General features: G+C 40.6%; 2 protein-coding genes across 3 annotated transcripts; both read right to left on the bottom strand.

The window, feature by feature from the left end:
* Window positions 1–1552: 1552 nt before the first annotated feature.
* On the bottom strand, window positions 1553–6461 carry LOC100692198 (protein limb expression 1). Its single transcript, XM_003451755.5, has 6 exons — window positions 6193–6461; window positions 5400–5596; window positions 4626–4766; window positions 4451–4546; window positions 3413–3490; window positions 1553–3332 (listed from the first exon to the last, which is right to left on the bottom strand). Exons 1-6 carry the CDS (start codon window positions 6266–6268, stop codon window positions 2877–2879), a joined length of 1044 nt encoding a protein of 347 aa, XP_003451803.1. The 5' UTR covers window positions 6269–6461; the 3' UTR covers window positions 1553–2876.
* Window positions 6462–7255: 794 nt separating this feature from the next.
* riok2 (RIO kinase 2 (yeast)) lies at window positions 7256–13166 on the bottom strand. Of its 2 annotated transcripts, none has more exons than XM_005473258.4 (10): window positions 13049–13166; window positions 11228–11366; window positions 11021–11137; window positions 10711–10886; window positions 10517–10605; window positions 10205–10396; window positions 10020–10112; window positions 9438–9878; window positions 8085–8184; window positions 7256–7772 (listed from the first exon to the last, which is right to left on the bottom strand). In XM_005473258.4, the coding sequence occupies exons 2-10, from the start codon at window positions 11358–11360 to the stop codon at window positions 7611–7613; spliced, it is 1503 nt and encodes a 500-aa protein (XP_005473315.1). In that variant the 5' UTR covers window positions 11361–11366; window positions 13049–13166; the 3' UTR covers window positions 7256–7610. The 2 variants fall into 2 exon arrangements, with proteins under 2 accessions (XP_005473315.1, XP_003451722.1); XM_003451674.5 differs by lacking the exon at window positions 13049–13166 and adding an exon at window positions 12245–12443.
* Window positions 13167–16698: the final 3532 nt, after the last annotated feature.

Raw genomic sequence — 16698 nt, 5'->3', positions numbered from 1 at the left:
CCCTCCACAATGGAAAATGGCTAAAAATAAAAACGGGTATCATGTTATCCAGCTCCGAATTCTGCACTCAGCTTTGCAGTCTCTGATATCATGGAAATACAGCCAATTGCTGATTATTTTACGTTTTTGCTAGAGATGGGCGGATCGATCCAGATATCTATAAAAGATACCAATGCTGGTATTGGTATCAGATCGATACTTTGTTTCAATCCTTTAAGTTCAGCATGTAGCCCACTTACTTGTGTTAAATAGATCATTTTTTAGGAAATAAATAAATATACCTCAAACATGCACTATGAAAAATATCTGATGTCATGTCTATTTTATTTATATCCTATAACACATTTAAACAACAGAAGTTGACCCAAAGTGCTTTATAAACAATCTAAGGAACTTGGAAAGAAAAGCGACTGGACTTCTTTAAGTTTCTTAAAGACATTTCATCTCTCGTCCAAGAAGCTTCTTTAATCCTAAGAGCAGTTGGTGAAGAGTCCCAGATTTTTAAGTCTTATTGGGAGTGTCCCTAAGAGGGTCATTGACCCAGTATTGATCATCTGCCTAATCATAAATCATAAACTTTTACATTCCAGGTCTCAATAAACCCAGTTTCAAAATATATGAAAAGCTGAGGGGTGTGTTTTGTTGTGTTAACTAATTGTTCACAGTGATTTAGTTCTAGCTAAAATCAGAATTTGCAAATTCATCATGATTTATCTCATAAATCATTACACAGCACTCTTCCCTACATAAGCTGCCTTTATAAGTTAAAAGTATCTGTATCAGTATTGGTATTGGCAATACTGGCCCTCTATTTATTTGGTAAACCAAAATTTACAGTATCGCACACCACTGGTTTTCGCTCGTTTCTTTACTTTTTCCCGACACCCTTGCATTTAAATCCAACTTCGGTCTCCCTGTGTACCTGGCCTATACGACTGAACATCAGTCCCTATTCCTTGTTTCGCATAATGGTATGATCACAGTCTGTCTTTGCATGGTGTGCCTATCAATATAAAGTCTCACCCCTGTCTGCTCCTGCATACTGACGGGCCATTGATAATTGACATATGAAATTCTCTGGCGGGCCGGATGTGGTCCGCTGGCTGTACGTGTGACACTCCTGCCTTACATAATTATATTCACTCACTAGAAAGTCATAAATGTCTTTATCTGCAAGTTAGTGTAATCACTGAATTATTTCCTCCATCAACATACTTAAAATCTAAAATTTGACTAATGCACTATGACATAATCAAATTATCACAGTCTGAAATGACACATAGGATGTTAAAAAAAACAAAAAAAACCCCAAAAAAGCCACAGGTTATGAGGGCAGAAAAAAACATTCATTTTGAAATGTACTTTTAGAATGACGAAATTAACGTTTCCCTTGAACTATGAATTTGCTATGTGTCCTTTACCAATGTAAAACAATCAAATAACATGTAATAGGTCAGGATCTTTCACTGTTCTTAAAAAAAAACCTGACACATTACATGGCAGCCTAGACATGCAGGGAGGAGTGAAGCAGGGAGAACAAGTTTACATACAGTCATGTGAAAAAGAGTGTCTAAGCAGTCTATGATTTCCCATGAAAAACTAAGGACACCCTGACTGCTTCCATAGGAACTAAAAGGGTGAGCGGCAGCCAGGTGCTGTTCATCAAATGCATTTGATTAACTGACAAACAGAAAGACTCTACTGGCCTCAGTATGTTCAGTGTTACAATTAAAGAAAGACAGAAAAAGTATAAGTTGTTTGGAAAGTTTGCCAGGGGAAAGCCTATTCTGTCTAAAAAGAACATGACAGCACAGCTTAGGTTTGCAAGGTTGCATCAGAACAAATGACAAATCTTCTTGACAGATGAGTCCAAGGTGGAGCTATTTGTTCATAATGCGCAGCTCTACATTTGGCAAAGCCTAAACGCAACATATCAGCACAAACACAACTGTCAGCACAGTGGTGGAAGGGTGACAGTTTAAGCTTGTTTTGCAGTCACAGGACCTAGGCACCTTGCAGTCCTCGAGTCCACCATGAACTCTAAAACTTTGATCAAATTGTGTCACATGCCAGGACAATGATTCCAAGCACAACAGGAAATCTACAACAGAATAGCTGAAAAAGGAAAGAATCGATGTGTTTAGTGGCCGAGTCAAAGTCCAGACCTAAACCTGATTGAAATACTGCAGGGGGACTTCAAGAGAGCTGTGGATAACAAATGCCCATAAACCTCAATGAACTGAAGCAATGTTGTAAAAAAAAGACTGATAAAGTCAAGTTACTGCTGCTAGGGATGCTTTAGGTAGGACTGCATAGAGTGCTATGAAAATGCTCTTTTTTGTGACTGTGCATGCTACATTGCTACAAGAATGTGCATAAATAAAATGTAGGACAGTAACAGAGTGCTCTTCACAAAAAAAAAAACAAATAAAAAACTGAGGTTCACATTAAAAATGTAATTAAGTTTTCTACTATTTAATCTAAATCACTTGAATGCTACATTTATTGTTGTTAAAGCTGCTTATACATTACAGTGAGCCATACTTTTATAGTCACAAACTAAACTGTATGTTAATAATGGCTGGGCATCATAATAACACCTCGACTCAATTTTGTAAAACCTCTTTTTAAACTCTTAGTGATGCTGACAAAAAACATTCTATTTATTAGTTGCCTTCTGTGTAGCAAATGTAGATGTAGCAGATTTTTTCCAAAGGTAGCTGCAGAGGCAAAGAATACCCTCACTAACTTCTCATGTGTCAAATATGACAGAAAACACTTCAGAAAAGAGCTTCATGGTTAATCCTAGTGGGTCTTTAGGATGTATAGAGTTAAATGGCAATATGTTTCGCCCATCCTCTACTTTGTGATTCAGTTTATTCAAAGTCATCTAAAGGCTCAAATGTTTGCTCTGAGCATGATGAAGGACTATCAGAGAGTCCAGAGGCTTCACAGACTGTTTGCTGTGTGTTTTTATGGACCGGTGGCAAATGGCTTAAGGGTGGGGCTCTCTGGGCTTCTGTGTCCTGGCTGTAAAATGTGTCTAAAGGCAGGTGCTCTTGCTTGTATTTGTGACTCGGTGAATGGTTGAAGACCTCAGGTGTGTGGGGAATGTATGCTTGGCTGAGAGCCAAGCTAAGGATCTCTGTCTTTTCCTTGTAGAAGCGCAGCTCTATGCCTCGACGCCGGGCCAACACCAGCTCCCTCTGTGCCACCTGCAGCTCCGCTCCGATGAGACCCGGTGATCTCTGCTCCCGTCCGAGCCAATCCAGAGCCATATTGCTGCGCACGTACTCATCGAGTCCTCGCTGAGAATAATATCTAATCACACTCTGAGATGGAGGAGAGAAAATAGGCCATCATCACTTCATAGATACGGAGACGCTGACACTTAATCAAGCAGGACCCATACCTGTCGAGAGCACTGCCTTTCCCTCAGAGCTTTCAGAGTCCCGTTCCAGTGCAACAACTGGAAAATTGTCATCATCTCCTACAGAAAGATGAGGTTGAGAAAGAAACACAGTCAGAAAGGAAAGTTTAATGCAGCTCCACGAGTAATGAGTTAAACCTAACAAACCAGATTAGCGTTGTAAGTCTGACAAAGACAAAAAAATGAATATTTATTACATGTGAGTGGTTGGTTTGACAAAACTATCACAAATCCTCAAGCACAAGGTACGTTTCACCTCGATTTATAAAACACCAACTGGGTGAACAGCTGCCATGTGTTGGGAAACTAGTGACATTACTGTTAAACAGAGAGTCCATACATTAACTTGAACCAACATAATTAGACGCAGATGGAAAATTATACACCCAAGTTGTTTCAGGTTGATGTCCGTGTTGTACCTGCTGCTCTGTTTACAATTCTGCTGCACTACGAAACCATTTGACACCTCCTGCATTAACTGCAAATATAAATTATACATTCTAGTGACAGCTGCAAAGTTTATACTCAATGTTGCGTGCAGACCTGTGCACAAGCTTGACTACATTTCAGCCCATGTGCATGTGGATAGTGTGTGTATTACTTGGACATGATCCATCTCTATGAGTTGAGTTTTAGCAGGAATGATAATGACCACATTTCCTTCTACTAATAACCCCTCTGTCTGCCGGCATGTGCTTATTTATACAAACGGTAGAAGTATTAGGTGTTTAATAACACATGTCTCTGCCAGGGTCTGAGAGATATGTAAGAGCAGACCAGAGGGGTAAACGATTCCAAGGAAGGGCAGAATTGCCACCCACAGGGTGGGATTTTTTTTTTTTTAATGTTTGCCTTATAAACTGTTGATACTTAAATTGTGGGTGTTATTATAAACACTCTATTTATAGTGCAAAGTGGCACTTTACATTGTAAGTGTAAGGCTTGGGATCTTTCAATCTATCTAGTCATGAAGCCATATTTAGGTAAAGCAAAAGAAATAAATGTTTCTTTGTTCTTTACCTGGAACTCCAGCATGCTCCTTCCGATGTAGGAGTGAAGCAGCAAACTGTAGGTTCCTATACTGGTACCCGAATCACATGCATCTTCTACAGAAACCTTTAAACGCATCACAGTGCTTGTTAATACTGAGACATACAAGTTGTAATAATGTGTGTTTGCACTAGCTTACACATACAGCACTGTCTCTGGCCGCCTGACGCAAACTATGAGCGATGAACTCAGGGTCAATGCGTCGACATGGCAACTCATTCACAAGTGAGTTCATCAGAGCCACGCGAGCCGCGTCCCTCCGAGCTTCTGCTTGAGTTTCACACACCTGAGTATGAGCAGAAAACCAGCAAAGTGGGTCAAAAGGAGTGTGCGGGCCTCGGGTTGCGTCCACATGTCTGTAAATGGGCACAAAGTCTTGTATTTTTTTGGATAATTTTACACTTGACTGCAGCTAATCATGGGATCTGAACTCACATCACTATTGAGATTAGGGTTTCACAGATAGCCAATCATATGCCGCCTCTGAGCTGGGGGCTGCTGTCTGGATGACAATGAGCCCATTGAGAAGCATCATGAGATTTAAACTGAACAACATCACTTTAAAACGACTTTTAAAGTCAGTGTGATAATGTGAAATATGATTCTATAATACTTCTATAAAACCAAAAGAACAACATTTTGTAAAAAAAACTTGCTATGGCTTTTATTTGCTGGTAATTTTGTTGAATTGTGCTGGTGCAAAGCAATTTTGTAATATTATTATAAAGTTAAACAAGTGATAATGTAGCATAAGTTAATACTGGTTATTACTATTACTTGCTCTAATTCTGTTATTTATGTACTCAACCTTTAGCATTTAGTGGTATATTTCCTGTAGGGCTTTAAGGATAACAGCTGTTTATTCATATAAGCACATTAGATGAAAGTGTCGTTAGAGCACTGTTGATGTCAAACACACCTTATAGTTACCAAAACAGCTTCCTCCAGGAAGCGTGACATAGCAGACGTATGGAGGACCAGGAGAAGGTGCAGATTCGTACAACAGCAGGCTCTCTGTCTGGCCAGCTCCCTTCCCACCAAAACCATCCGAGTCACTGGAGGAACCATTCAGCTGCTTCTGCTCCCAGAAGTTATGAAGAATGGCCACCACGTTTACTGCACATACATGCATGTCAGTACGAAGATTAAAAACGTTTGTGAAAGGCCACTGTTAGGAATTCTTGCGTTTGTATCAAAGAGATGTTATTCATCTTTCTGGGGTTCCTCTATATCATTCTGCTAACTCTCCTGTGTCATCACACTTGCTGAGCAGAAATTTTGACTTAAAAATAGAAATCAGACATCTGTGTTTATCTGCATACCCAGACAGCTTATATTTAAGTAGACTCGGGAACTGAAGGGAAGCACCTCACCACTTAACAATATCAGCATTTCCAAACACTTTTGAGCTCACTCTTACCCAGAAATGGGTTTAAATGTTCCCAGAGTCATTTACTTTGTGGCAGGAAAGTCACTTTAGGGCCATTCATGGCAACAGGGAGAACTTAACTCACATTTATTTGAGCTTTAGAGGAACTGTTACAAAGTAAAACAATGAAACACTCCCCTGACTTTCTTTTAATGTGATTCATTATTGCCTGGCTAGTGGCAAAAACCACTGTTAAGCAGTAAGACTTGTAGCTGTGCTCTAATATCTTCTTTGCTGTTGAAACTAACCTGTAAGTTTGTCACAAAGTTTCTTGACTACTCACAGTCTTTGGGGCCGGCGCCAGTCTCAGTCTGTGATAAGTACGACATGATGCTCTCCTCCACTTTCACGTCACTCATCTTCTCTCAGCATTTAGTTCCTGCTGCCTCAAACACGTTCAGACCATTCTCTTATTAAAATGATCCACCAAAACAGCACGTCTGACTCTGAGTAGCTAAGTAGAGTAGTAACTGAGTAGCCACCACCGTCACCATGGCTCAAAATTAGAAGGAACCTCCACTCCCCTTTCTCCAACTCCCCAAATCCCCCTCTTCCCTCCTCCTCGTCTGTTTGACCATCTCGCCAGGGCTTCTCTTTTGAAGCAGACCACCTTTGTCACCCTCTCTGCCAATTAGCTCAGAGGGCCCCTCGGTCCTCTTGTACATGCACACACACAGAGGTGCAGAGCTGGAATGCTGAGCCCCTCCCCTGGGGCTGTGCAGCTGCCTAATCCTTGAGCACAGTCGGACAGTTTAAATTCGACCCAGCAGCCAAGTTGAAACCACAATTTTTTATTATGAAAAAAAAGGAAGAGGAAATTATGTGAAGAGGTCTAGCTTAAAAAAAAAAAAAAAAAAGCCCGTACTCAGGATTACAGGGAAAATTTTTACCCAGGCCTTTTTTGAATATGTTGGGGGTGGGATATTTTTGACTTCCCACGCAAATTCGGGCCCACTGAGCTTCACTCACTCTGTTCACTATGAAAGGCCATTGTTCATGTGTGAATTCAGACGCTCTCTGAAAGCCTCCTACGCATAAATTAACTGAATTTGAAGAAAAACGTGTTTCGTTGGCTTCCTTCGGACTGCCTCAATATGTAGCCCATCCATTTCCGTCACCTTTTCATGATTAATGCGTTGGTGTGTGCTCTCTATGAATGTGCACCATTTGAATTTTAAATCCCTGTCCATGTTAGTCACTTTGTAAGCAGCACATCCAGACAGAGCATGAAACTTTGACTCTGTAACAGGAAGCTAATTAACATTGTTCAATCTGTTGCAGAGCTCATGTAGGTATCAGCACACACACAAAAAATGAAGCACTAACACAATGATAAATAACAAGCGTTTTGTGAAAACAAGTGCCTTTGCTTTAATAAGAAAAACACTTCCATAGTTTAATCATACTGTTTTGCTATATTGAGCAGTCCATATTTGTGTATGCAAGCAACAAAATTTTACTTAAGTTCAAAAAGAAAACCAAGAGATTTTATGAGAACAGCATCCAAAACAATTTTCACTTTATATGACCTCCACTTTGATTTCTCTGTGATGATTCAAATAAGCTGAGTTTTTGAATAAATACACAGTATTTATTAATTGTCTTTACAACTTCAGACAAAAAAAATTTAAAATGCCGCAAAAAAGAAAAAAGGAAAAAAGGAAAAAAGGGTGTTAACATGAATTTCATCAATGCTGCTCTTTAGCCCCAGAATTCGCTGGTCTCCATGCTAGACTTGATGTTATTTTGGTTTTCCCTCCTGGATTTGGTTACCAAGTTGGCCTCACCCTTCTGTAGACGTCTCCTCTGCGCCGCCTTCTGCTGTTTGGTGAGCTGCCTCCGCACCTTCTGACGGATTACCTCCTGAGGGACACACGATAACAACAACAGGTCATTACAGATGAATATACTCACCTCCTGTCTCAGCCAGACACAACACAAGCATGTTGCTTCTGTTTCAATTCACCTTCTTACAAACTGAAGCTCTTTAGCAACACCTACAGGACATTTTAAGATTTTCCCAAAAACTGTATAATGTGTCTGCTGCAGCGTTGGCTGAAACTTCCAAATGATACAGATATCAAATCTGTCACAATGTTTCTAGTTACTGGGTAGAATAGCAGAGTGTCCCTGTCAACCATATATAACAACTGTGTAAATCTATGTCATACTTACTGGTGATATGGTAGAGCAGCTCCCTGTGCTTCCAATTGTGGCCTCACTGTCTGTCCTTTTCCTCCTGTGCTCTACAATTTGTAGAAGACTATCTGCATCTCTGCAGGGAGATAAAAATGACATTATAGCAAAGCACATAAATGTACTGTAATGTAATGTATATATTTCATTAAACCAGCTTAATTTGACACAAATTAGCATAAATTTTGATTCATTGTCTCTATAATTCACTAACAATTTAGAAAAAAAAAAATTTCTTGCTTGTCTCAATAATAGTTTTTAAAGTTGCCAAACAATCCTATTAAAGCCTCAGACCCACAGGATAAGAGACTGCTTTGGTTACTAGGGAATTTTTGCTTCATAACTTTTGCACTGTCCCTGTCCACTTCCTGCTGTGACAAAACAAATTTCCCACGTGTGGGAGTAATAAAGGTTATCTTATCTTATCTTAAAAACGTAGATTCCCTGACAGGTTGCAGAGTGGTTGTTGCCTGTCGTTAGGCTGCTTTGCTGCACCAGAAACAACCTTTCAACTGCTCTGATTGCTAGCAGGTTGCTGCAGTTGCCTGTAGTTTGCATGGAAGACACGGACTTGTCCTCAAACACTCACCATTTACTCTGAGCTGTACTGAAACTTGAAAAAGCATGGGACAAACCAAAAACAAAGAATGGACAGCTTCAAAGTTTACGATGCACAATACTGCTACCACCAACACGTTTCAAAAGGAAAATGTTCCATTAGTCTTATACAGTTTCACTATCGCAATGTGACTGTTTGCAGAAAACTTGACATCTTTTGTCTAAAGTACGGTAAACGTAGCAGTCTGCTAGTGACCAAAGCAATAACAAGAAGGTTTCAGTGCAGTACTATACCTCTTTACAACCGATTTCACACGAGTGAGTGCCAGCAACCAGTTGCCGACCGATTGCATAACACATCCTTTTCCCTAGCAAGTGGCAGCTGCCAGAAGATCACAGACAAATCTCTGCCCTGAGTCAATAGGGTTTTAGCAACTGATTTTAATTACCAGCAACCCCCACAACTACTTGCCAACCTGTCAGGTACAACAAAATTTACTAACCAGTGGTTGCCAGAAGGTCTGTGACTGGTCTTTAGACTGCTATGATTGGGGCTTTATTAGCCAGCTGCAGACTTATTTGAATATTACAGAACACAAATAGTCACATAAAAGGACATACCATACAGATCAGCTAAGCAGTTTATCAGCAGTTGTCTTATATTTCCTATATGCCGTTTTCCTGCAGTACCATTTATCTAATAGTGGCACATAATCATCAAAGAATAATCTTCATTTTGGGGGTTTTATTGTGTTGGCTATCCACTCCTTTTACCTGAAAGGTTTAAACTCCTTGTTGGAGGCAGAAAGGTCTGCCAGCTCTGGGACCTCATCCTCTGCTTCCTCCAACTCTTCATCTAACTGCTTCTCTGTTTCTTCATCACCTGGAGGTGAAGATGCAGTCTCAGTCACTTGATCCTCGACCTTGTTCTTACTCTTTTCACTGTCCTCATCTTGTGTCTCTGCAGGTGTTTCGCTGATTCGTAATCCTTCCAGTTCCAGCATTGCATGTTTATATTCCTCCATGTCCACAGCCTCCTCTCTTTCCTCATCTGTTGCCTCTTTGGCATCCTCGTGGTCATCGTCGTCGTCCTCCTCCTCCTCATCATTATCATCGTCGTCCTCAGGTCCAGCTGGGTGTAGCAATGCACCATCTCGCTCCATGTCTTTCGTAAAGCCACTGGCTGAGACTTCAACATCTAGAGAATATGACCGCCTTTGGAAAGAAACAGGAGATCATGTTAGAACTGCTTTTCACTTCAGAGTCTGACCTCCACATTCACCATTTAAAATGTAATTCATACATGTTCAATACATGTTTGTTATGTTTTGACTAAAATAAAGTATAAGCAGTTACCTGATGTCTTTGAAAGTTGGAAAGAGCTCGCTTTCATAATTGAATCGCTTTGCAAAGAAGTCGCGGATACATTTGACGTCTCGGTCAAAGTACCTACAAAAAGGAGTCGGAAAAGTGGACAATTATAAGTTGTATGCTTTGATATTTTTAACTGCCAACTTTAAAACTCGAGCAAATAGACCCACCATTCAGCATTGGGGTGTGATGTAGACACCATCTGAGGGAAGTCAATCATTGTTATGTGGTCCTGGTCATCCAACATGAGGTTGAACTCATTAAAATCTCCGTGAATCAGGCCATGATTGGCCAGTTTGACTATGAGGTCCATGAACTCACTGTACAGGGCTGATGGATCCTGTAATTCATGAACCTGACACCTAGTAGAGTGAGACAATGCACACAAATTATGGAAGAAAACCCCCCCAGTAGGAACAGTGCTTTATTTCTATTTTAATATACAAAAAAAAAGAAAGAAAATGAATGGCTTGTTAACATACAGCGGATATCCATTAATGAGCTCCATCACTACAGCATGTCTGTTATAATCCACAGGTTTGGGAACTGGAAAGCCTTGATCGTACAATGCCTGGGATTAAAGAGGAGACAGACATTAAAATCCTCCAACAAAACAGTTTTTTCTATCACACTTGTAAGTGATCCAGAACAGACTCTCACTCATTTGGTTCATTACCTTCATGTAGGCAAACTCCTTCATGGCAGAGAGGCGGGAGAGATAGAGCCAGGACATGTTCTTCCTATGTTTGTGGTAATCTCTCTTGTTCTTCAGATTCCTGAAAGATGTACGCCCCAACCTGTGCAGCTTCAGAGCATACTGCTCTCCGCTTGGACTTGCCACAATATATATATCTACATGCAAGGTGAACAGAAAGAAAGAAATATTTATATAAACGTGAGCACATAAAAGATTTGACAGTAAAAGCCTGAAAACCTGAAAGAAAACACATTATGGTTATAAATTAAAAAAAAAAAAAAAAACTTACCCGACTCTTTGCCAACACCCATTTGGTTGCCAACAGAAATGATTATTTCTCTGGCGCACAAAGTCTTTAAGGCCAAGTAGTCATATCCTCCATAATTCAACCTGTAACCCTGGACAGCTGAGATCAACACACACCATCATGTTAGAAAGCTAATCACTTACATCATAACCTGTGAGACAAAGCTAGTGTTTTTGTAAGTTTTCTTACTCTTGGTGCGCTCATAGACCACGAGCTTGTGTTTCACAAGCTCTCTGAGGATCTTGTTGCAGCCACCGTGCTTGAGGCTTGCAATGGAAGACAGAAGACTTACTGGAACAATCTCATGGTTTTTCATCCCCATCTCAACCTGCGTGAAAAATTATCATCATTGAGCAGCACATAAAACATGCTTGTAACAAATGTTACAACTGCCAGTGAGCTGACAGATTAAATTACAAGCTTATCTGCGTTGTAATGTATCTTCCATGAAAAACAGCCTTTGCTCATTCCTTCTGTCTATATCCTTAAAATTCCCATGTTAAATTCTTCTTCCAGTTACTTCCTTCAGGGGTCACCACAACAGATCATGTGCCTCCATCTCACCCTATTCCTAGCATCCTCCACTGACTCACCAATGTTTGCATGTCCTCCTTCACTACATCCATACTCGGTGGTCATCTTCTTTACCTCCTGGCTGGCCACTCCATATTCAACAACCTTCGCTCAATATATCTATTAGCCCTCTGCACATGTATCAAGTTTGCCTCACCACCTTGGTCTCCAAACTGCTCAGCCTGAGCGGTCCCTTTGGTGTACTTATTTCTAATCTTGTCCTTCCAGGTCACTCCCAACAACAGTCTTAGTATCTTCAGGACAAGTACGTATGCTTGGCGACCAATGTCGCCAGTGGTTTGTTTGTTACTAATGACAGATCCCAAACTCAGAATATTTCTACCATTGACACTCATATTTTGAAATTAAATGTTTTAAATATGTGTCTTGTGAATCCACCATCAGTCACTAAACCACAAGAGTACATTGAAACGATGTTCCGTTTACCTGACGTGAACTATGAATGCCTGTGTATGTGTGCTCGCCTTCATTACAACTACACTAACAACTCGCAGGCTGCTGTAACAGTGGCATGTGTAAAAGTTCATTAATGAGCAATAACCAGCTGACCAAGCGCTGGCTTAGCACAGGCTAACCAACTGGGACCGAATTAGCAGTTAGCTTTGTACTTACCGCAGTAAGGACTCGGAAGTCATCTCGGGATAAATATCTCAATATCACAACATTTAACTTTCCCATATTTTAGCCGGCACACACACGGTTACACTGAACTAGCTCTATAAGCTTTTCTTAACCTAAAGGTGCCACATTCCTTGTAAACACACGTGCAAGGCGGAAGTTCTAGGAGCGGAAAAGACGTCACTTCTGGCTCTAGAAAAACTGACGCCGGATTGGATCAAAGCTGCTGCAAGTACCCTGACCTCCAATCACAGCAGAGCCCACTGTGTCCCTCCGGCAGATGGAAATGTGCCACATTGGATCTGCCGGAGGGACACAGTTTTAACTCCCATTAGCCAACACAGGGCGCATCTACTGCATCTACTGTAGTGGCATATGATGGCATGTGCCACCCTAAAATAATCTCTTGCCCCCCCCCCAGTGCCCCCCTAGTTTTCCATATTACAATGTTGTTTATTTATAATAAAACAAGGAATAAAAACAGCCATAGTCAGGGGGCAACAGAAATTAAATTATAACTATAAAAATAAAATTCTAGTAGACAGAATCTGCACAAATCCTTAAAAACACTAAAAGTCTGTTTAAGATAAGACAGCCAGTGTCCCCAAACATCCTCTTCAATCCCGTACTTCAGTCCCAAACTACTAATAGAAAGAAAAACATCGGCTGTCATTAATTTTTTTAAATACTAGTCTTATCTCATTTGTCAGTTGCGTCAGTACTTACCCTGGGTGGGCAGAACTCTCAACTCTACCTGCCACTGATCAGAACGCTCCCCTGCTACCTCCAGGCACTCACCTGACGGATGTCCCTTTACTTCACCATCCTCTCCAGCCTTTTTTCTTGGTGAATCGATGCAAATCAACAATAATAATCAATAATAAGTAAAAAAAAAAAAAGCCAGGGAATACAAATGAGGTGTGATTCACCTTCACAGTGGCTTACTGGAAGACAGAACAAGGTCGCTGATAATGTTATTAGTAACACCTGTGTTTTCCCTATTATAAGCAATTCAACTCTGGTAAATGGACTGGTACTTTCATAGAGCCTTTCTACACAGTTAAGGGTGCAAAGTGGTTTCCTCAACATTCACCCAAACACACACACACACACACACACACACACACACACACACACACACACACACACACACACATGCCCCTTTTATCTATGCCTAAGCACATTCTAACACACACACAGTCATGCTGTGATTGATGCTTCAGGGGTAAATCAGGATTCAGTATTTTATCTGAGGATGCCTTGGTAGACAACTAGATGACTCAGGGCTCAAATCACTGACCTTCCAATTGGTAGACAACTCACTCTATCAAGCGATCGGTCCGATATCACCCGAACCTTTTTCTTGCCTGATGAAAAGGTCTGATAAATGTTTTGTAAAAGAGTATAGAATAAAAATATGGCAGTAGGTTTGAATTTCATAAATACTGTTATTTATTTTGCTAACATTATATATGAAAATATATACTGTCACTCTGTTTTAGAGTGGTATGAAGTCCTGCTGTCATGATAGCTCACTGCTGTGAATAAGAGACAAGTTTTGCACAGGAGCAATAAACCATAGCGCATTTTATTGAAAAAAAAGTAAGAAATATCTGTAAAAGCTGAACTGCAGGAAACACTGTGTCATCCCTGTGAAATCTGAAGGTCAGGTGTGTGTGTGTGGGAGAAAGTGTTGAACAGAGATTTACTGGCAGGTTTTTGAATGCCCTACAGCAGGTTAGGTACACAGACACATTACTCATCCTGCTCTCCCACACACTGGAGCCTCTTTGGGAAAGTTGAGTATAGAACTACACAGTAAGACTGGCAGAAAGCTCTAGAAAAAGATGTTTCAAGGTGCAGGAACTTCTCTGGCAACACATGTAATAACACACACATATGAGAACCACTTTAGCAAATGGTTTTTACATGAATGTGCTTCCTTAATAAAAGCACCTATGCATTTACAATTATATCATGTTTTGACCATTTGTTCTAAAACTTTCCTGTAAATCCAAAGATTATAGAAACTCATCATCATTATATAAACAAAAAGATAGTTTGTTCACAAACTGTGAACAATATTATTTAGTTCATAATAGTTTTTGTCTTTGGTTAAGTGGAAGATGGATGGATGGATGGATGGATGGATGGATGGATGGATGGATGGATGGATGGATGGATGGATGGATGGATGCTATTCCCAGCCTGGGTCTGGATGATCACTGAATTAACCAAGACCAGAATGCTGGAGTTCAGCTTGCTGGTAAGTTTGTCTCCAAATTGTCTTCACTGGATGACATCCTTTGAGGCTTGCACCACTAGTTTGATGTCCTCATGAGAGCCGCTCAAAACAGTGGTTGCCATTTCTCTTGCCAGACATGGAGAACCTGAGGACAGATGTCAATGGCCTGGCCAAAACCTTCCTCTGCTGCTGGCTGTTCCTTATTCCCTGGCTTAAATATTAACAGTGCTTCACAGTGGGGATCCTTTTAAAGATCTTCCTGCCATGTTTGCCCACATATGTCTAAACTCAGAATCAAAGGAGATGCTCTGTATGTCATTGTACAACTGTATAGTGACAATAAAGGCATTCTATTCTATTCTATTCTATTCTATTCTATTCTATTCTATTCTGGTTTACTGATAGTTAAAGGTAAATCTTTCCCTGCTCTTTCCCCCTCATTTTCCAATTTATCTGGATCCAGAGAACTTTGCTTGTCATTTGTATTCTGTTGGAAAATGCAGTAAGTTAAAAGCTATATCAGTGTTACTGTTGAAAAGCTACCAAACAAATATGGAGTAATGCAAAATAGTGATAATATTGAAGAAGTCACTTGTTGACCCATTAGCAGGGGCCCTAAAACAGTTATGTTTTGGTGGTCATGGTAATAATGGTGGTGGAGGGGGCAAGGGTTTTGTGCTGCAGTGTGGTGCAGGTTAACAGGGAAAAAACATGAGAAAACCTTGACGAGACGGGTGGTAACACAGATGATCTGACGAAGACTGAAAGGAAACACAAAGACTAAAGGAGGTGATCAGGGAAGTAAAAACACAGGCAACAGCTGACTAGAATGAACATAATGACGCCACAGGGAAGTGTAAACTAAGCACACAGAATATGGAAACAAGACTTTCAAAGTAAACAGGAAACATGACAGGACACAGACATAACACAACATCCATCCATCCATCCATCCATTCGCTTCCGCTTATCCTTTCCAGGGTCGCGGGGGGCGCTGGAGCCTATCCCAGCTGTCATAGGGCGAGAGGCGGGGTACTCCCTGGACAGGTCGCCAGTCTGTCGCAGGGCTAACACACAGGGACAGACAACCATTCATGCTCACATTCACACCTAGTGACAATTTGGATTATCCAATTAACCTATCCCCTCAAACTGCATGTCTTTGGACGGTGGGAGGAAGCCGGAGTACCCGGAGGGAACCCACGCAAACACGGGGAGAACATGCAAACTCCACACAGAAAGACCCCGGCCTGATGGTGGAATTGAACTCAGGACCTTCTTGCTGTGCAGCAACAGTGCTAACCACCGTGCCACCGTGATGCCCCATAACACAACATGACAACATGAACCATACAGACATGAAACAAGACAGGTTAGACACACTAACCAACAAGGGAGACTTAACAGAGGTGATGACACAAAGGAATCTAAATAAACAAAGGACTATAACTAGGCAACCTAGGAGATTATAACTAGATGGACTTAACCACAATGAAACAATTAAACAATGAATAACAATATACAAGGAAACTCAGATCCAAACTGATAACAGCCACAACAAGAACTTAACATACCTTCAATATACCTAAGAAAAGAAATATAAGAATAAACTCGACGTACTGGGTCACAGAAACAGCCACTGACATATTGGTAACTCATTGAAGTGTTATTGGGTATTCTTACAGTGAGTGAAAGCATTGGGTGAACTGCATCAGGCTAAATTAAATTGATAGAACTGAGTGGACTGGTATTGATCAGAGAGTTAGAACAATAACTAAAAGAAACTGATTAATCTGAAAGGAACTAATATAGGTCAACTGGTCGCTGATACAAATCAGGATTTAAAAACCAAACCTCACCTGTGAAGGGAGAGAAACATATTTTTGTTTTGTTTTTCTGTTTGACTTTTTGTTTTATTGAATTCCTTCTGGGATTTGGATCCAACGAGTTAAGCATGTATATTATACTCACACACAAACACACATGCAGCTATTGTTGAATGAAGACTGATCTGACACATGTAAAATGTGGCCAATTGTGTTTATTGTTCCCCCCATCTCCCAACCCTGTGTTCTCAAAAGGGAACAGAGGGTTGGAAGATGATGGAAGAAATGGAAAAAGTTGGGGAGGAGGTTGAAAAGGAGAGGGTAAAGGAAAGGTAGAAGGGGGAAAAGAGGTAAAAGATAAGATAAGATGGCCTTTA

This window comes from Oreochromis niloticus, linkage group LG12 (assembly GCF_001858045.2).
Source record: "Oreochromis niloticus isolate F11D_XX linkage group LG12, O_niloticus_UMD_NMBU, whole genome shotgun sequence".
Classification (NCBI taxonomy): Eukaryota; Metazoa; Chordata; class Actinopteri; order Cichliformes; family Cichlidae; genus Oreochromis; species Oreochromis niloticus.
Note: the sequence above shows the minus strand (reverse complement) of the source record. Positions and strands in the feature narration are given on the sequence as shown.

What these genes read in the sequence shown, in the direction of transcription:
- LOC100692198 (XM_003451755.5), bottom strand. Translation starts at nt 6,268, where the DNA reads ATGAGTGACGTGAAAGTGGAGGAGAGCATCATGTCGTACTTATCACAG. An exon ending in AGGCGGCCAGAGACAGTGCT is followed by an intron (nt 4,547 to 4,625) that starts GTATGTGTAAGC and finishes ATGCGTTTAAAG; the next exon opens with GTTTCTGTAGAAGATGCATG. An exon ending in GGAGCATGCTGGAGTTCCAG is followed by an intron (nt 3,491 to 4,450) that starts GTAAAGAACAAA and finishes ATCTTTCTGTAG; the next exon opens with GAGATGATGACAATTTTCCA.
- riok2 (XM_003451674.5), bottom strand. Translation starts at nt 12,310, where the DNA reads ATGGGAAAGTTAAATGTTGTGATATTGAGATATTTATCCCGAGATGAC. An exon ending in ACTTCCGAGTCCTTACTGCG is followed by an intron (nt 11,367 to 12,244) that starts GTAAGTACAAAG and finishes TTTTTCACGCAG; the next exon opens with GTTGAGATGGGGATGAAAAA. An exon ending in GCTGCTCTACCATATCACCA is followed by an intron (nt 7,773 to 8,084) that starts GTAAGTATGACA and finishes TGTGTCCCTCAG; the next exon opens with GAGGTAATCCGTCAGAAGGT.